The sequence below is a fragment of the Chinchilla lanigera genome, unplaced genomic scaffold (genome assembly GCF_000276665.1).
Source record: "Chinchilla lanigera isolate Chin_1 unplaced genomic scaffold, ChiLan1.0 scaffold00016, whole genome shotgun sequence".
NCBI lineage: Eukaryota > Metazoa > Chordata > Mammalia > Rodentia > Chinchillidae > Chinchilla > Chinchilla lanigera.
Window position 1 is genome coordinate 13,804,252 of NW_004955417.1, and position 20,767 is coordinate 13,825,018.

Below are 20,767 nucleotides of genomic sequence, written 5' to 3' on the forward strand. Positions count from 1 at the left end.
GATATTGAGGTCAAGGCCAGCCTGAACTACATAGTAATACCTTGTCTAAAACAAAACAAAACAAAACAACCCCCCCCCCCAAAAACAAAAGCAGTTCCCTGAGCAAATGACATCATCCTATTTGCAAAATAAAGTAGCTGGATTGTGATTTCATTGAAAACAAGCACTGTGTTTTATGTACCTTTGAATTTAAGCATCTAGTGCCTTTAAAGGAACACAATAGACACTCTGAACATTTGTTGGATCGATCAATGAATAATACCAAGGGTCCACTAGAAAATAATACATTTAAAACATGAATTTATGTGACACTGATCCAACCCTATCTGGGAAATTGAGGAAAGTCCACTTTTATGTCAAGACTGCTCAAACTCGGTGAATAGCTTTGTGTTTGGTGTAATTACAAACAATAGTGGTATTTTTAGGTCACTATCAAGAACTGATATACTGTAACTTACTTTTTTTTTTGTCTTTTTGAGACGGGGTCTCACTATGCAGTTCAGGCTGGCTTTGAGTTCACTTTGTAAGCCCAGGTTGGACTCGAACTCACAACAATCCTTCTGCCTCAGCCTCCCGAGTGCTGGGATTATAGGTGTGCACCACCATGCCGGGCCTGTAACTTATTTTTTGAGGTACTTTTCTTTTTCTTTTTTTTGTAGTGCTTGGGATTGAACATAGGGCCTGTACATACTAGGCAAGTGCTCTACCACTGAGCTACATCCTCAGCCTGAGATACATTTTTTTCAATCCAAAGGTTTTTCCCTGACCAGAAGGAATTTTTATGTAAGCATCTAGGAAGTAGAAAACATCTAGGCAGACAAGTATGTGACTGATGGATATATTAATTAGTTTGATTTAATCATTTCAGAATGTACGCAAACATCAGTATATCCTATTGTGCTTCACCAATATCTAGTTTTTTTGGTCAATTAAAAAGAAAAGTTGAAAAAAGATACATTAGAGCTTTGTATATAATATGAATGTTCACCCCCGTTAGTGAAATTGTCCTTTATACCGCGCACTGAAATAGGATTACTTCAATTAAGATGCATAAAGGCCCGCTCTCTCATGGGTGGCATATCTTGTTTTAAAATAATCTCTGACATATGTTAAAGAGATCTATTTAGAACTCTGTCTTGGTTACTGTTTTCTCATTGGTGGGACAAAATACCTGACACCCAAAGTTAAAGTCTCACAGTTTGTGGAGGGTTCAGTCCCTAGTCAGATGGCTCCAAGGCAGGGTGCATGGCCCAGGGGCAACAGTTCAAGGCAGCAGAAGAAACAAAAGCAACAGGCTCAAAAGGGCAAGAGCAAGCCTCTTTTCCTCCCTTATACTATAAGCAGGCTACCACCCGCAGGGTGCATGTAGCACTCACACCATCTCCCTGCCTTCCTCTTGCACAGGGTGAGGATGTTTACAAAGTCACAACACTGGCCCCCTGCTGATTTGCTAGTTAAACTTCTAAACTTCCCAAGTGCACACAATGTATCAATCATTACAAACTCATTCTTTTTTTTTTTTTTTTTTGTACCTGGAATTGAACTCAGGATCTTGCGCTTGCCAGGCAGGCACCAGTGTACAGACTCATTCTTAAAAGAACTCTTTCTCAAAAAGCACTCTCTATTTCCAATATAAAAAACTTCCAGCATGGTGGCACACACTTGTAGTCTCAGCACACAGTAGGCTGATGGAGGTGGATTGCCTCGAGTTCCAGGCCAGCCCGAACTAGATAGTGAGACCCTGTCTCAAAATGAAACCAAACCAAACCAGGGGGTATGGTGGTACATGCCTGTAATCCCAGCACTCAGGAGCTAAGGCAGGAGGATTGCCGCAAGGTTGAGGCCAGCCTGGGCTATACAGCGAGTTCAAGGCCAGACTGAACTACATATTGAGACTTTAATCTCAAAAAACCAAAAAACCCAAACATTTCCAAATTGTTTATTAATCTCATTATTTTCCATTAATGACTGAAATCTCCAAAGGCTAGAAATTTGTATACATTTTGGTACTTTCTATACTGTATTTAGCCTTTTGTGTGGCTACCGAGACATTTATAGAACTTTTAAAAAACTCTTTTACATAAAAAGTATGGCCACTTTAACCCACTTTATGTCTGACTGAGATAATGATTATTTTCTGTACCTAATTAGGAGGGAATTGATGAACCAGTGATTTCCTAACTAGCACCTCCTGTAGGGAATGGACATTTTGCCAGACGCAAATCTAGGAAATACCCAGGTTAGATCCCAACACGCTTGGCTGGAATTATCCTCTCCCCTGGGAAACCCACAGTATAGAAGTTTGGGGCTGACCTGTGATTTTGCTGCTTTTTCGCCTTTAGATTTTGGAGTAAGAACTCCTAGGAAGCCTCACAGCTTTTGAGCAAACACCCATATCACCTTTAACAAAGATTCTGTTTCATACTTGCCTTTGAATCAAGAGTTGGAAAAAGGAAAATGTTTTTTCCACATTTCTCATCAGGGGACTTGGATGGCCATGGTCGAATAACGCTCCTAGGGTTTACGTTTGTGCTCTTTTGGCCCGTGGCGTGATTTGTTAGGGATCACCAGCACCCCATCTTATAAATACTGCTGGTACTCCCAGCTCCTCACTACAAGTTCCAGGCCCATAGGTAACCTTTCCAACCACCCCTGTCAGGTCAGTGGGAGGACAGGTTAGTAGATTTCAGCTAGTTGTTATTCAGTGAATCCGCATGGATTACTTTCAGGTTTCCTGGAGATCACAGTTAATAAAAAAAACTATTTTTTAAGATGCTAAAGATTGAACCCGAGGCCCTTTGCACTGAGCTACATTTTGTGTTTTTATTTTTATTTTGTGACAGGATCTTGGTAAGTCCCTAAGATGCCTAGGTTGGGTTTGAACTTGGTGGTTTTCCTGCCTCAGAAAACTTTGGTAAAAATAGCATTGTTTTTGTCTAGGTCCTTACATGGGACACAGAGTGGCTATTTAGATAATAACTGCAAGGGAAAATTTATTAAAATAATTTTTTTTGTTAGTAACAAATGCATGTTCATCTTAGAAACTTCAGAAAATATAAATTTAAAAGATGGAATCATAACTCAATCAAAAAATCATCACTGTTAGCATGTTGATATGAGGGATTTTTTTTTTAAGCTGTAAAACTTGTAATAATAACTTAGCCAAAACATAAGGATTAGTGGAATGTTTAGTCTTTTGAGGGTCTGAGCACAGCACTCCTGGGTTTCCCTCACTGGAAGCCATTGGAGATACAGGTCAGAGAGAAGGTACCAGAGATCCTTGCTGGATTTGGGAATACTGGTTAGTGCTGCCGCAGAAGCAACCGTGCCTTATGTATTAGCACTTAGCTGGTTACGATTTATGACTTATGATAGAGGGACAGTTCACTTAAGAATGATTTTTTAATAATTTACTATTGCTGAACAAATGGGAGAAGTGAGAAGACTGTAAGCCCTTCGGAGGGCAGGAAAGGCAGCTTAGTATCTGCAAGGCCTCATACAAACTTGGCATTCTGGAAATACTTGTTGCTGACGAATGTTTTCTATTCTCATATATGTATAATTATGGTAGTTTCCTTATAACTAAATCTAACTGGCTATAGGGGGAATTATGGCCAAAGTTTTTATAAAATTGTTTTCTACTATTGGTTCAAGATTTGTAATTTTGATTGATAAATATTATTAGGACTAATAAAGTTTGAAAGCCTATTTTGGTGTTATGGTATTTAAATGTCCACCCTCCCCACCCCCCCAAAGCCTCATGCAGTCATAGGTGGGGCTTTTTGGAAGTGGCTAGATCTAGGGTATGTGAGTAGATTAAAGGTGTGTGTACTAAATTAGTCCACTGATAGGAATTAGCATACTTCTAGGGGTGGCTGAATGGATTTAGTGAAAACAAGCCCCACCCTGGGTGTGGGTAATATCACCCAAAGCGATTGCAGCCTTGATGGGATAAAAGAAAAAGGGAGATTCGCTGCTGCTGCTGCTTGCTGCCTGCCACACCATGAACTGCTTCTCCTCTGCCATGCCGCCCTGCCTTGGAGCCAGCCAGCTATGGTCTGAAGCTTCTACAAACTGTGAGCTGAAATAAAGCTTTCCTCTTTTAATGTTGGGTGGCAGGTATTTTGTCTCAGCAGTGAGTAACGTAACTAAGATACTTGGTGTGTTTCTCTGAACTGTTGTTATAGAAACATGTAAAATTTATGATCCACGTGGCCTTTGAGAAAAAAAAGCAAACTTTACATACTCTGTCAAAGGGAAGGAATACAACAGCAAGGAAATGTGGGTGACTTTTTTTTAGGTATCTCACATTTCAAAGAGATTGTTCTACCTGTAAACATGCTTGAAAGGCCAACAGGAAGGATTTCACATTTATCAGTATCTAGTGATTGTCCTAGAAAATCTGAATGTCCAGAAAATCTGAATGTTCCTGAAATTTGAATGGTTTAAACATTTCCCTCCCCGCAAATACCCAGCCCAAGCTGGGCATGGTGGTGAATGTCTGTAATCCCAGAACTCTGGGAGGCTGAGGCAAGAGGATCACAAGTTCAAATCCAGCCTGAGAAATTTAGTAAGCCCCTGTCTCAAAAAAAAGAGGGGAGGACTGGAGATGTAACTCAGTATGAAAGCCCTGGGTTTAGTCCCCAGTACAGTAAAAACCAAACCACTACCCCCAAGTCCAGCTCAACTCTCTCAAGCACTCAAGGACAGATATTTACAGCCATAAACTCTTCTACAAGAGAAAAGCCAATCTCCCAGATGAATGTAAGAGTAAATATTCTAAATAAAATATTACCAGCCTGAAATTTTTTTAAATTTTCTTTTTTTTTGAGACAGGGTCTTGCTTTGTAGTTCAGGGGAGCTTTGAACTCACTAAGTAGCACAGGCTGGCCTCAAACTCAAGGTGATCCTCCTGCCTCAGCCTCCAGAGTGCTGGGATTACAGGCAGGTGCCACCACGCCTGGCTATTACCAGCCTGAATTTAAGAATGTATAGAATACCTAATATAAACATGCATGTTTAGATGTATAAACATATACTGACCAGGTTGGAACACAGAGTGGATTCTCCATTATAAAATCATTCTGGTTTACCATATGAGGACATTTACTACAGGTTAAAAAAAAAAGTTCAATAAATCTCAACCAACATTTTTAACTTCACTGTGATCTCAGGGAGGCCCACCCTCCACCGATTTCATAAGCATAATCTTCCTTACCTCAGGAGTAATCTCCACTCTCCATGCTTTTTCTGCAGCTGCTCTTCACAGTCCAGCACAGAATTCTCTGTTAGGTGTATGTGTGAGAGTGTCATGGTAGCACTGTTGGAATGTAAGTTTTTGTTTATTTCTTTTGAGAAAGGGTCTCCTTACGTAGTTCAGGTTGGCCTCAAACTCACTATATAAGCCAGGCTGGCCTCAAACTTGTGGCAATCCTCCTGCCTCAGCCTCCCAAGTGCTAGGATTACAAGCATGTGCTACCATGCCCTGCTATTGTAATATAATTCTGAAAACACTGAATATCCACACAAAAGAAAACTCCACAGTGGTTTTTTACAATTTTTTATTTGTTCGGGTCTCACTATGCAGTTCAAGCTTGCCTTGAGCTCACTTTGTAGTCCAGGCTGGTCTCAAACTCACAAGGATCCTCCTGCCTCAGCCTCCCGAGTGCTGGGATTACAGGTGTGCGCTACCACGCCCAGCAACTCCGGGTCTTAAAAATGAGATCTCTCTCTACACATATATCTATATATAGATATACAGATATATATATTGGAAATACCTTCAAAATAATATATAAAGTTCCATTTATGTAAATAAACAAAACAAAGCAAAAATTCACGTATTAAACCTAGCAGTGGTTTGTTTCTTTGGGGAGGTTAGTGGAATGGAGAGGAAGGGGGGGACGTTCTTTTTTAATCTCTTTAATTCTGTACTGAGATTTATTGTATAAGGGTTAGCTGACTAAAACTACTGAAATACTTTAAAGAGCTAGGGGCAAAGGCACTCCTGGAATCCCAACCACTAAGGAGGCTGAGGCAGGGCGACAGTTGCAGCCTGGGAATTTTGAGGCCAACCTGGGCAACACAGCGAAATGCTGTCTCCATCTCTAAAACGAAAAGAAAAGAAGCAAACAAGAAAGACTTCAACAAACACTGAATAATTATAAATGTAAACACAAAAATGGTTCTAAATACTCCAAAAACAACAGTGTAAAATGTAAGAAGTCAGAAATAAACTTTGAGAAGTAAAACAGAGATTTAACTGCATGGTTCCTTCCCTTTTTATCCGGTAATGCTGCCTCGTGTAAACTGTTAAAAACTAAGTGAACAAAAACACACCAAGGGAAATGTGCACGTCTATTTTATTTCCATTAGAAAAATATCATCTGCATAAAATTTTGGTCCATTTTTTCTCCTTTAGCTCTACCACCCAAGTGTGAAAGATTTAATTTTACTCAAACAAAGGCATAATCATCTGTCTAACATGAGAACTACAGAGGCCACCTCGCTGAATTAGTAGGATTTAATTGCATTAGGTGCGCTCCGTAGCATTTCCCAGGACGACTCCTCTCCCCGAAGGCGCGTTCCCCTTCACTCAGGACGGCAGAGCGCTCCTCCCGCCCCGCGCAGGGTGAGTGCGCGGAAGTGTAATTCACGCAACAGCAACTGGACCCATTATCCAGCCTTCCACGCGTGACAAATCCCCTCTGAGGTGGAACGGCCGTAACACTGGTTGTTTTAGTCACACTTGTTCTTTCCAACATGGGTTGTAAGAATTAAGATACTTAAAAAAAAAAAATTAAGCTACAGATCTGAAGGCACGACGGAAACTCCCAGGCAGAAGGCCCTGTGCCTGCTCAGAGTGAGGCTTCTGTGAGAGGCCCTTTGACAGCCACTGCTTCGATCTCCACGCGGGCTCCCTGTGAGGGAAGGAGACACCAGATTCCATAATTCTGAACCAATTAAGAGAGCTCAGTAAAACCTGCCCCAAACAGGCAACTAACAGCAACGTAATACTTTTAGCATTACACTTCTCAAAGAAAGAGGGGAAGGGATATTCACTAGGAACCTCTAACAGGCCAGGCTATCTGCCGGGCTCATATAGCTTAGCTCACTCGATGCTCACAGCAGCCCTCTTAGACATCAGGGCTCCCAATTCATCAAATGATGAGCCGAAGCTGAGGCAGGCCAATAAGTGGTCACAGATGTAAATAGCAGAGGGTTAAACCCATGTCTTGGTGCCGAGTGTGACGGCACACAGCTGTAACCTAGCACTCAGGAGGCTGAGGCAGGAGGATTGCGGCTAGTGTAAGGCCAGTCTGGGTTACATAGTGAGTTCAAGACCAACCTGAATTATGTATTGAGACCCTGTCTGAAAAAGCAAATAACAAACAAAAAACAACCAAAAACCCATGTCCAAGTTCAGAGTTCTTTTTACTAAACCCAACATTTTAGTACGTTTGATGATAATGGTCATTCCACATAACAACTAATTAATAAAAATGCCACTCTTGGGAGACATATTTTTAGTGGAAAATTACAAGGAGAAGTCAGCTGAGAGCAACTTCTTGCCTGACTTCTACTTGTACTGCTGTGTGGCTCAGAGGGACAGGAAAGAGCCACCCGTGCAGAAGACCAAGACTAGGGTGGTGAGCAATACGTATGCACTGGTTTGAGAGCACTTTTCCAGTGGAAGGTCTACATTCCTTAGACCTTAAACAACTAAGCGAAATTTTTATGCAAAACTGGAAATCCTGTCTCAAATTTATAGCCCGCTGAGTAACTTTAAAACAACACAGCTGCTCTAGTACTTTTTCTCACACACACAAATTTTTTTTTTTTGAGACAGGGTCTTGCTGTGTAGTTCAAGGTGTCCCTGAACTCAATATGTAGCCCAGGCTGGCCTCAAACTCATGGTGAGTCTCCTGCCTCAGCCTCCCAAGTGTTAGGTTTACAGCTATATGCCATCGCACCCAGGAATTTCTCTCCCCTTTAAATACTCTTGATTTACAAGGTTTAATTTTTTTTTAAAGGAAGAAAAGTTTATTTTGGCTCACAGTTTGTTTTGTTTTTGTTTTTTTGAGACAGGGTCTCACTATGTAGCCCAGGCTGGCCAAACTCATGGCAATCCTCCTGCCTCAGCCTCCCAAGTGCTGGGATTATAGATGCGTGCTACCAACTCTGAATGGATCACAGTTTGTAGAAATGAGGTTTCTTCATTTTTTTCCACATATGAAATATTTGAATATGTATGAAATATTAGCCTTTAAATTCCTGGGAAGCAAGCCAGGTGTGGTGACTGCAATCCTAGCACACAGGAGGCTGAGGCAGGAGGATCTTGAATTTCAGGCCAGTCGGGCTATAAAACAAGATGTTATCTCAAAAAAACCAAGAACACAGGAATTATATCCTTTCTTTTACTTTTAAATTTCCCTTACAATGCTTAGTTTGGTGTATTCGGAACACAGTGCAGAAATGTAAAATTCTGTATATAAGTCATTTTCAAATGTACTTACTATGGGCAAAGCAGCGACCTGGTAAGCAGCTCGAGCAGGAAAACTACCCTTGAAATCTGAATTTAAAAGAATTTCATTTTAGTTTCCAGATAATGTATTGAAGTGTTATTGCACAATCAAGAGAACAGTGAGTCCCACGTTCAAATACTCATTGTTTCTCTGGTGTGAGAAACCAAAAGTTTAAATGAGGTCCAACATGTATAACAGATATTGGGACATGGAAGAAAATGTTCAAATGAGAAGGGGAACAAGGAAGGGGGAGGGAGAAGGGAAAAGAGAATAGCACCATCATCCCTGGCAGGCCCAGTCTGTGGAGGCTCCTCGGCCTTCGCAGCGAGGACGGGCGGCCCTGCTCCTGCCTAAGGCCCCTCTAGCACCCAGACCAGAGAGCCCCCTCTGCTGCATCATTCATTTCCACGCTGTACTGGCTTCCATCAAAACTAAACTAAACCAGAACGAAGTCTTCCACGAAAGTCTATCACTGGAAGCCACCTCTCCCTCAACTGTGGGCCCATTTCTCTGATGCCTGTAAGGGACAGTTCCTAATCTCTCACCTGCCATGTTTCTTTCTTTTTATCAAATTGATACATGTGCCTAGTTTGCAAAGTAAACCACTTCTACCAGGCTTGTTATAAACACAGGCGCCCACTGTCTTCCATGCATCCCACAGACAGCCCTGTTCCTCTTCCTCTGTCCTCTGATTCTCCTGTTCTCACTTTCTTTCAGCACTTACAGTGCTCCTTTGTTTTTTCAGGTCTGCTCACCGTCCTTCCCAGTGCAGTCATTTTATAACTTTCATTGGGCCCGTGTTGTTTACATTATTGTGCCTACATGAATGCAGTTACACCGGGCATTCAGTATGCTCTCATACTCCTTTATTGAACATATAAAGGTTTTCCCTGGATTTAATAAATGTCTCTTTCCTTAAAAAAAAAAAGAGTCTAGTGAGTGCTGCATGGCTATTCAGTTCTTAGATATATGCAACATTTCAGAGAAGCAACTCACACTGATTTGCTCAAACACTTAGCCATATAATTCATATAATTCTTAGTACTTTTCTAAATGTCTTAGCTTCCCAGAAAAAATAAGTAAACACAACATGTGTCCATAAATAACTTTGAGGAGGCTTCCAAAGCCAAAGGCAGGTGTAACACAATTAGGCTCTGGGCAAATGGATCTGTAAGATTTTTGGATACTATCTTAGAAATGCAACAGAAATATCTTAGATCTTATTCCTGGTTTACATAGTGTATCAGTTTTTTGTGTGTGTTTTACCAGGAATTGAACTCACGACCTCATGCTTGCCAGGTAAGTGCTGTCCCATTGAGCTATATCGCTGGCCCATGGGTTATATTGTATGTTTCTAATCAAAGTATTGATTCTTTTAGGACAGATGCTATTTTATTAAGCATCTCCTATCACTATGAATTGATAAGGGACACTTATTTATGTTAACAAATTCATTTTTCTTTAACACAGTAAGTAGTAACAAAGTCAGATTACTTACACTGCTTGTAGATTTCATTGACAGTACCAAAATCCTTTATATCAGTCAGCAAGATGGTTGCTTTCACCACTAGAAGATAAGCACACTGTCATTAGGCTTAGCTATTTGTCTGATTAAAAACACAGAGAAACAGTACATATATATTTCTCTGTCTTGATTAAAATGGGACTGAAGAAGTAAAATGCAATAGTGCTGTGTCCCCAAACATTAAAACAACTTTTGTTTTGTTTTGTTTTGTTTTTGAGATAGGTATTGAACTGTAGATCAGACTGGCCTTGAACTCACTGTGTTGCCCAGGCTAGCAATGAAGTCATGGCAATCCTCCTGCCTCAGCCTCCTGAGTGCTGGGATTACAGGTGTGCACCCCCACCAGTTTAAAACAACTTTGAAATTTAACACAAATATGGCATGACATATCACTGCAAGCTGTGGCTGCAACCCAAGCACTACGCAAGGCTTAGTAGGAGGGTGGGAAGCTCAAATGCAGCCTGGGCAATTTAACAACTCAGCAAGGCCCTCTCTCAAAATAAAAACTAAAAAAAAAAAAAAAAGAGTTAAGAATATAGCTCAGGGTGAAAGCCCTGAGTTTAGTCCCTGGTTCAAACAAAACAACAAAAAACCCCCCAAACAAACAAACAACACAAAAGAAAACTAAACAAGGAAATATCAGACAGAAATTAACAGTGAAGTAAAACCCAGCTGCTCACCATTGCTGAAGGTGCAGTCTGCTGCTTTCAAAATTTCGCCTATGTTGGTGAGAGCCTGGGACCAAGGCAGAAAGGTCTAAGGCACTGGTGTCACATTAAGTGCGGCTACTCATCTTTCTAATACCTCTTTATGGCTCACATGACATAAAAACTCTCCTACTCTTTTAGAACACACCAGCAAATCACAGGTTTCTTGGTTTTCCTCTAGTGGAATGCATCTTTCTGTGAAAAGACTCCTGTTCTGAGGGACAAGACTGGAACAAAGTGCTAAAATACATCGTTTCCAGTCCATATCCATGGAATTGAAGCAGAAATAATTTCCAGGATTCCAACTCTGTAATTCTTCAAAGATAAGAATGACGGGTAAGCATTAAAACACATTTTCTTTTAAAGCAATAATTGATGTGAAAGGGTTCTTTTTTCCATTTTCTGAAAATATTAGTGAATCTGTCTATGTTGGACAACTCTGGCCTCTGGAAGAACATCACATTTTAGCCTTATCTTCAACTTATTATTTTCAATTCATTCTTCTTCTCTTCTTTACTGACAATAATATAACATTTGATTATAGGATTTTTTTTTTTTTTTTTTTTTTTTTTTGGTCTTTTTGAGATAAGGTCTCGCTATGCAGTTCAGGCTGGCCTTGAGCTCACTTTGTAGCCCAGGCTGGCTTTGAACTCACAGCGATCCTCCTGCCTCACCCTCCCGAGTGCTGGGATTACAGGCGTGTGCAACCACGCCCAGCCCTGATTATAGTTTTGCATGCTTAAAACTGATGAATATTTTAAGTAAGTGCTACATGGATAAGGCAAAAACTTCAAAAGCATCAGCATAAATAGCAAGATGCTATCTCCCACCGTTGGACTCCCATTCTCCCGTGGTAACTAGCTTCTAGTGTCTTACATATTCTTCTAGAGACATTCAATCCGCTTACCAGTGCAAGTGTACATATTTTTCACACACAAACATGCACACGCGCTAGCGTAAGGTACGCACTGTCCTGAATGCTTGTTTTAGCATGTAATCTTTCCATATGAATTTAGTTATATAGATCTAGCATAATTTATTCAACTAGTACTTTTTTTTGTCTTTTTGAGACAGCATCGCACTATGTAGTTCAGGATGGCCTTGAGCTCACTTTGTAGCCCAAGCTGGTTTTGAACTTGCAACAATCCTCCTGCTTCAGCCTCCCAAGTGCTGGGATTATAGGCATGTGCTAGCATGCCAGGCTCAACCAGTTCTTTATAGATGGACATTTATTTTTTATTGTTGGGTATTATAAACAGCCCAATCAATGCATTAAATTACAATTTAATTCTATTATTTGATTAGAATTATGTAATACTTTTTTTTAAAGGAACATGCTATGTGTAACCTTTGATATTTTTCTCTTACTGACGAAATACTGACCTTTTACTTCCATGGTGGTAACTTTTTGGGGGTGAGCTGGGTAAGCGAGGTCAATGGCCTTGCAAAGAATATTTCCCAATCCACATGAAAGTGGCAACATGTTATTTGATTTTGATAATTCAGGTTTAAAGGCACCTTAGTGGCAGCAAGGTGGGAATATTGATGTTTAGTTAAAAGATTCACTAAACTTCTAGCTGCAGTTCTTTAATCAAGAACTGTTTTAAATCAATGAGTGGCTTAAAAAGCTTTTTTGTTTTTGTTTTTGAGACAGGGTTTCACTTTGTAGTTTAGGCTGGCTATGAACTTGCAGTGATCCGCCTACCTCAGCCTCCTAGGTACTGGGATTATAGGCATGCGTCACCATGCTTAGGTTCAAAAAGCATGAAATCTCTACTAAGAAATCAGTCTGTGGATTCTTAACACTCATCAATATTAAAAAGAAGTAGAAAAGGAAACTTCAAATGTGGACAGTGGCTTACTTGTTTGGTTTCTTCTACTATCCCTCCTGGCACAAGCTGTCCACTTGAAGGGTCCAAGCCGACCTGTCCTGAAATGTAAATGGTCCTGTCCACTAACACAGCTTGACTGCAACAAACAGAAAGTCAGTGTATATATAACTACAACACTCAATGCTAAAAAGCACAAACTGTAGAATTAAAAAAGATAAATTAGACTTTAATATAATTAAAAGCTTTTTATCAACAAATATCTTTTTTTTTTCTTTTTTTTTATTTTAAGGATAAAAGGAGGGAAACATTAACAGACATACAACATTTTACAACATATCACAAGCACAATACAGACAATACAGAGTTCCAAACAAAGTGGTAGGGAATTAACAACGGTGGTTGTATTACATATTGATATCTTCAAAGTGGCTTCTCATGAAAACAGATATAGACATGCAATACTGGTCAACCAAAGACTCATTGACAGTTTCTTTAACAAATATCTTTAAGAACATGAAAAGATAACCCATGGACTGGGAGAAAGATATTTGCAAAATGTAGTAATAAAGGACTTATCTACCGAATAAATGAAAAATGCTTATGATCCAATATTGAAAAACAATCTTATGAAAAATAGGCAAACGATTTGAAGAGATACTTTACAAAAGAGGATAAACAATGAACTAGGGAGTAAAGATATTCAACGCTGTTGGTCACTACACATCTGCAAATCCAAACCATAAGCTAGCACACACACGAGCGATGGAATCGAGCACTGGCTGAGATGTGGAGCAACGCAGTTTTCACACACTGTTGGTGTATAAAAAACCGGGTTAAATAACCCTAAGTTATTGCAGATGATCAGGCCTGCAATCTCCCAAGCGAGTGGACCATGAAGGCTTAAATAAATGCAGACAAAAGCAATGATTTTAGGGCCCCGGGAGGGACTAACTCCCTTACAGTTTCAGTATGCTCTGAGTTAGTCCAGGACTTCTCTGGGCGCCCATATTTATTTTGTTTACAAAGGAGGAGGATACTCAAGAAATCTGGGCAGGACTTTTCCGAGTCATAAATTATGGTAATTTAGGAGAACTATGTAATCTCCAGGAAGGCCTTCACAGCACGAGATGCCTGCAGCTGCAGTCTCCTTGTAGTTAATTGGGGTTGGAGCCAGACATCCTCAGCTGTGGCCTTCAGACAACTCACAAGTAAACATGGAAAGCCAATTGGTTAATATTAAATCCTGCTCGGAGCCACTTTGTAGTGGTCCCCAACATTGGTAGGAATGCAAGACTGCACAGCCGTTTTGGAAAATGCTGCGGCAGATCCTTAAAAATTTAAATATACACCCAATGCACAGCTCAGGAGTTTCTTTCTAGAAAGCTGCTGTCATCCCCAAGAAAAATGAAAACAGGTATCCAAAGACGTCACATAAATGCTTAGAATGTCAGGGTTCATGATACCCAGAAAAGTAAATGAACAAACCCTTGATAGATCCAACTAAAGAATATATAGTGTTTGATTTCATTTATATGAAATGGTAGAAAAGACAAACCATGGCAGCGGGAAGCTGAGTACCCGTAGTTGCCTAAGCCGGGTGGGGAACGGATACAGATGGCTAGGGAGGAAATGTGCCGGAAGTGAGGGGAATGCTCTGCAAAGTTGGCTGTGGTAGCAGACGAGCAACGCTACAGTTACCAAAATTCATGGAATTCTATGCGCAAAATGGATTTTTTTTTTTATAAGTAACGTATTCCTCAATAAAGCTGTGAAACAAAAAAGTGCCAGGAGCAGTTCCCAAATAAGAAATTCTCAGACATGCCCAGTCATTGCTTGCTACGGAGTAACTTAGGACGCACGTTTGATGGTACGCCACATTACTGCCAAGGGCTTACTTTTATAGTGAGGTTGCTGAATTTCGGGATTAGGATAAAGTCATAGGGAAAACCCCAAACTATGCTGATACCCCAAAGCAATGCCAAACAGTTCACCCTTTTCTAGCAAATGTGTTAGTTTCAGAACAAAGAAGCTGCCTGTTTTTTGAAACTGAAGAGAGAAATCTTAGTATTTATTTTACCATTTGTATGCTTATTTAAGATACTCTTAACTTAATAATCTTGTCTCTTCTCCTTCTCCTCCTTCCTTCTCCTCCTTCTTTTGCAGTGCTGGAATCAAACCCAGGGTCTCACGCTCGGGGTGGACAAGTGTTCTATCCCTGACCTATGACCTGTGACCCAAACTTTCTCCTTTTATGTCATGAAGTTTGCCCTGGTCTTCTCAACCACATTTTCACAAGATCCAAAAAACCACAAAATGTATGAAGAACAGCAGTGAAAAGTCTCTCTCTTTGTTTGTGCCTAGCCCCTATAGATAGTGATCGTTCCTCTTTTATTTTTGGTTTTTTGAGACAAGATCTCACTAGGCTGGCCTTGAACTCAAGGCGATCCTCCTGCCTCAGTCTCCCAAGTGCTGGGATTACAGGCATCCCGATTTTGTTCCTATTGCTGTATTCTTTACTTCATGCACATATAAACTGACATGCACACATACATTTCTTCATGCACACATATATTTCTTCCTTGTTTGACATAAAATATGGTATATTATACTTTTACATTTCCTTTTTCACTCAGTGATAAATCACAAAAATCTTCCATGACTACATGTAGCATTTCTCATTCATTTTTTTACTTTAAAGAGAAAATAAAATACCAATAACCAAGACAAAAACAAAAAAACACAAAAACAATAAAAAGATACAGAATTTCAAAAGAAGGTGATAGGAACCATGGTTGTTATATTACATATTGTTATCTTCAACAAAGTTGCTCAGATTACCTCATTCGAAGGAGAAATTTTGTATGTATGTATATACAGGATAGTTAACATGGCTGTTCTACTGTCTTCTATTTCTTTGCTGAAAGAAACTGTCAGTGAGTCCTTGGTTGATCAATACTGCATGTCTCTATCTGTTTTCAAAAGAAACCACTTTGAAGATATCAATATGTAATACAACAAGCATTGTTAATTTCTTACCACTTTGTTTGTAACTCCGTATTGTCTGAATTGTTCTTTTGGTGTTTTGTAAAATGTTGTGTGTTAATGTTTTCTTCCTTTTATTTTTAAAATTAAAAAAAAGGCAGCTACACAGCATTCCATTATATGAATGTACTTTATTTACTAGTCACCTTTGCTTCCAGTATTTTAGTATTATAAATAAAACTACATTGAAAAGCATTACACACACATTTCCCCTGAGCAAGTAATGAAGCCTTTCCCTCGGGCCTGAGAATTCTCCACTATCTGGCTTTCACCTTGGTCCTCAAACAAATAATTATTGGGATAGGGTAATCAGTAACTTTTTCTCAGGTTGAACACTACCATTAGTTAACACTATCACCTGTCCTGCATATTTCCGCTGTTATCACTGGCTAACATTATCAACTGTCCTCTCTTCTGACGTTTGAAATGGAGTTTAAACTCATGTATTGTCATTTATCAAAAACTTTATAATGATAATAAAAACCCACTTATTTTTGAGAATCAAAAGAAACCACTGGAACTCTGAGACCCTCTGAGTTGTGTGAGTTATCTCTCAGTGATTTAAAGAGGTCTATTCACATAATAAGTGGATACATGATACTACTTCCTCAGCATAAGAATCCTATTATCCATAGACAAGTTGTCAGGTTCCAGAAGACTCAAAAGTGAATTGTTCTACTTCCAGATCAAAGGGAATAACATTTTAAATAGCATTCTGATAATCACAATGTCACAGTCTATGCCACCGTATTTACTGGCTGGTGTGCTACAAAGTGGGAAGCAATTCAATAGCACTGAGATGCTGGAATCTCTCAAGGCCCTGTCCTTGAATGAATACCCTGCAGTGTGCTGAGATGACTACGTAATTAGTGACAACACCACCTCCATCCTAATGCCAGGGGCTGGTGACACATTTAAATTCACTCAACCCATTTCAATTCTTTCTGGAGAGGTTCCAGGATTTTAGAAAAATATTCTTACTACAAACTCCAAGACAAAAACTCTTGTTTCCAAGAAGTTCTTAAAACATATCCAGTGAACTTTACCAGGTTAAGTGCACAAGTGGTTTTCTTCAACAGAAACTAGTGAAAATAAGGACCATATCTGGAACTTGTGTTCTGCGTCCTTTGGATACAATATTCTGCAAACTCTTGCACTCTGAAACAGATCCACAGCTTTCATTATGCTGGCTCACACCAAGACAGTGCCCCTCTGTTCTGCTTGCTTTGCTTTACCAAGAAGCTGACCTACCTCAAGGTCAACCAGGATATTAATGTTTTCTCTCTTGAGCAAAGGAGAGTATTTTTAAAAATACAAGAGTATTTTTAAATAGGTCAAGAGAGACCTATGCTCTTTTAGCAGTTGTCAGGAGGAAGTGTCACAGATTTTTTTTTTATGGGTCACTTTTGCTTTGAACTAAAAAAGGGAGGGGAGAGGTAGGAGATCAATAAAAGAATTAATGGCCTGGAGTGGTGGCACATGCCTGTAATCCCAGCACTTGGGAGGCTGAGACAGGAGGATCCTTGCAAATTCAAAGCCAGCCTGGATTACATGATGAGACCTTGGCTCAAAAAACAAGAACAAAAAAAGAAAAGAAAAGAAAAAACAATTAAGATGTGTTATGTTTATGTACCAACTCCCCATGATGAATGTAATCATTATGTACTGAAAACATGTAATAACTGTAAAATTAAAATTGAAAAAATGAAGTAAAAAATTATTCTAAATGCTATCACTATGTGATTAAGGAGAGGGATTAGGAAACAAGGATAAAAGATTACTGATTTTTACGTACATTGTAATAGTCTTAATATTCCCTATTTCACTCTGTTCTCCAAATAGTTATTCAAATTATTATTATTATTATTATTATTATTTATTTATTTTTTTGCAGCACCGGGGATTGAACTCATGACCTCGCGCTTGCCAGGCAGGCACTTATGCCACTGAGCTATATCCCCAGCCCCTCAAATTATTACTAAATTCTTTTTTTTTGGTACGGAGAATCGAACTCAACACTTTGCACTTGCCAGGCAGGTGCTTGTGCCGCTGAGCTATATCCCCCGCCCTAACTTCTTTTCTTAAAAGGGATATGATTATGTTATTTCCTGCTTAGCAATATTTCATGCTCATTACATTTAGCTAGAGTATATAGGACAATCTTAGAAAATGAACTTGGTTATTAGTTACGTCTGATTTATTTGTGGCAAATAAGTATGGCCAATAAATTCATAAATATCACACCTCTCTATACGTGTTGTAAAAGCCAAGGGCTGGGTAGATTCGCAGGGATTTGCTAGACACTTCTGGGAAAAGAACTCGGCTGCATCTCTAAGACACAACCACATCTGTTGATGGGATTTTACCCTTTAAATTGAGGGGGTTAGACCAAATCCTGTGCTAAGTAAAAGACGGAAAGGATTCTATTTTAGAAAATACCTAGAACAGATGAATTCATCGAGGTGGATCATAGCTTCAGGGTTTTTGGGTCGGAAGGTGAGGGCAGGGAGGGGATACTGATGGATACGGAATTTCTCTTTGGGGTGATGCACATGTCCTGAGATTAGAAAGCGGTGATAGCCATATACTTTGAGTACACTCAAGCCCCTTGAATTGTCTACGTTGAAGGTGTGAATTCTACGGTTTGTGAATAAAGCTGTTAACAAAGCTGTCACCAATAAACTCCCCAGGGTGTTAAAAAAAAAAAACAAAACCCAACACCAAAAAAACCACCCGGAAACAAACAACAACAACAAAAAATCCTGAACAAAAACCCGGCTCAGACCACGTCTAAACAGAGAAAGCTTTCTGGCAGGCGGGAAGCCACGCAGCCCCGGAGGGAGCGAAGTCCTCGGAGCACGAGCTCCCGGTCCCCTCGGGTTCCCAATTCTACCCCGCACGCCTGGGGTTTTTCTGTGCTCCCACAGCCACATTACCTGTAAGCCCCAATGGCCTTGGGGGCTTTCGCCGAGTTGATCACCTTTTTGATCAGGGACGTCATAGCTTATCCTCGTCTCGCGCGGTCCTTCAGTGAAAAGTACTAGCTCCCGCCGGGATCTTGTTTTACCTCGCTGACCCAGCAGCCCGGTGTGGCTCCGCCCACCACTAGGCATTCTGGGAACTGTAGTCGGCGAGCGACTCCGAGCCACGTGGACGCGGCGGCCTGGGCTGCGCATGCGTCATCTCGCTCCCTGGCCGCGCCGGTCGCCTCTACCTGGGAGGGAGTGTCACGGAATCTTGTCATTCTCACCCGGGGAGCTCCGAGAACGTCTGGCAAGTAAGTCGTGAGGCGCTGGTTCCCCCCAGGGTCCGCGAGTCCGAGGAGCCCCTGCGTGGGGCGGCCCAGTGCTTAGTGTCTCAGATTGCTGACCTTTGGTTCTTGCTGCCTGCGCCCGAGGCCGCTCTTCCCGGTCCCGAACCTTCTTCGGTCTCCCGCGGTTGGGCCCCCGGGTCTGTCATTTCGCCTCCTTGCCCTGCAGGGCGGAAGCCGTCCTGGGAAGAGGCTTGCGCCCTTCTGCCACCCGAAGGGAACACGATGGGTCCTTCGAGGGACCGCGCGGAGGCTGGGGCGTTGTCCGCCTTCCCGCCCCTCCCACGTTCTGGCCCTGGAGGGCTCCTACCGCTTTGCGAGGTCGCCTTGGATCGCGGCCCGAGCCTTAGGACTGAGATCTGCCTTCAAAAGGAACGTGTGATCTTCATCCACATAATAGTCCAGAGATGTCTCTGGGCAGGTCGTGCTGTGTCAGGAGGGCTGAGTATTTCTTATCCTGTTAGTATGTGCATTGTAGGCCCGCACCACTTCTGCATTTAAGCGTGCGTGGTTGCATTCAGCAAATATTGAGCCCCTACGTTGTGCGTGGCAGTCAGCTGTGTACCGGGGATACAGTGAGGAAAAAAGATCCTTGTCCTCCCTGCTTCCAGAATGTACTATGAGAATCCCTTTGATTGCTTCTCATTTTTTTCTTTGAAATGCTAAAACTTTTATTTTTTAGTTCTGGCTGAAGAACTTGTAGAATTTAGATCTTTTTCGGGTTTAGGGCTCTAACCTGGAACAAAAGTCCTTTTAGTCTGGCCTCCTTTAGCCTGTTTTGTTTCATCCTCTTCTGTTCTGTCATCCCTCTTTAGTCATCCAGAGTCCTCATCCCTGCTTATACAGTAGGTTCCCAAAATACTTTCTTCCCTTTCCACCCAAATTCCAGACAATTGAAATCTTATTTTTATACTGACTTTTCCTGCTGATTCATTTTTTCTCTTGCTGAGCTTCCTGGTTTGCTATACTCCAAAATATAGTATTTTTTCATGTATGATTTTATTTTCAATTTCCAGCACTGAGGAGGCCGAGGCGGGAGGATCTCAGTATTTGAGGCCAGCCTGGACTACATAGTGAGTTGAAGGCCAGCCTGACCTACATAGCAAGACTCTGTCTCCAAAAAACGAAACAAAACAACAAAAATGGCGAATAGAGCCAGACTGCCACATTTGAATCCCAGAACAATCACAAGAAGCTTAGTGGCCTTGGATGAGTTATATAACTGCTGTATGCTTCAGTTTCTTTATGTATAAAATGGGAATAGACCCCAGTACCTCCCTCAGTAGTATTGTGAGAATTTAGTGCATAAAGCATGTAGAACAGTGCCTGGCACGTAACATGCTCATTGTTAGCTGATAAGATTGACTCTTAAGCAAACAGGCTATATCCTATACCTCTGTGATATTACAGAAGCCCCTAAATTGTTAGGTGCATGGTAAGTACTCAAAAGCTATTTAAAATTGATTAAAAAAAATAAATTGGATAATTAGAAGATATTTTAATTTATAAAATAATTCACTGTATGATTTTTTTTAAACAGCAGATGTTCTATCAAGTCTGAATCAGCAAATTTTTAGATCTGGACGAAGGTAGAGATATCTGTGGTTTGTTCCCAGGTTGTTAAGCTGGAGTCCACAATACCAAGGAATATATCTGGTCAGAGGATAATAAGCTATGTGAGAAAATATGACATGTCCATTTTACTTGAAGATTTGGGGAAAACATATTTATAAAGTTTGTGATATATTTAGTACTCTAACTTTTGACTAAATGAACAGGAAAACAGACGCAAACTATATATTAAGTGACTTGTATATTAAGAGTTA

General features: G+C 40.6%; 2 protein-coding genes across 2 annotated transcripts in view; one reads left to right on the plus strand and one right to left on the minus strand.

Moving 5' to 3' along the window:
- Window positions 1-6,344: 6,344 nt before the first annotated feature.
- Window positions 6,345-18,731, minus strand: Hrsp12 (heat-responsive protein 12). The gene is made up of 6 exons (XM_005381848.2): window positions 18,568-18,731; window positions 12,620-12,725; window positions 10,731-10,785; window positions 10,024-10,092; window positions 8,517-8,572; window positions 6,345-6,920 (listed from the first exon to the last, which is right to left on the minus strand). Exons 1-6 carry the CDS (start codon window positions 18,630-18,632, stop codon window positions 6,858-6,860), a joined length of 414 nt encoding a protein of 137 aa, XP_005381905.1. The 5' UTR covers window positions 18,633-18,731; the 3' UTR covers window positions 6,345-6,857.
- Window positions 18,732-18,775: 44 nt separating this feature from the next.
- Pop1 (POP1 homolog, ribonuclease P/MRP subunit) overlaps window positions 18,776-20,767 on the plus strand; it is a 33,422-nt gene continuing 31,430 nt past the window's right edge. Inside the window, exon 1 of the mRNA XM_005381847.2 lies at window positions 18,776-18,908. Coding sequence (XP_005381904.1) covers window positions 18,806-18,908 — 103 coding nt within the window. The 5' untranslated portion in view covers window positions 18,776-18,805. The remainder of the gene's footprint in view (window positions 18,909-20,767) is intronic.

Excerpts from the sequence above, each read along its gene's own strand:
- Hrsp12 (XM_005381848.2), bottom strand. The coding sequence starts at position 18,632 with ATGACGTCCCTGATCAAAAAGGTGATCAACTCGGCGAAAGCCCCCAAG. Across the intron at positions 10,786-12,619 it reads TAGTAGAAGAAACCAAACAA|GCTCTCACCAACATAGGCGA; the intron begins GTAAGCCACTGT and ends CCTTGGTCCCAG. Across the intron at positions 8,573-10,023 it reads CAATGAAATCTACAAGCAGT|ATTTCAAGGGTAGTTTTCCT; the intron begins GTAAGTAATCTG and ends TTTTAAATTCAG.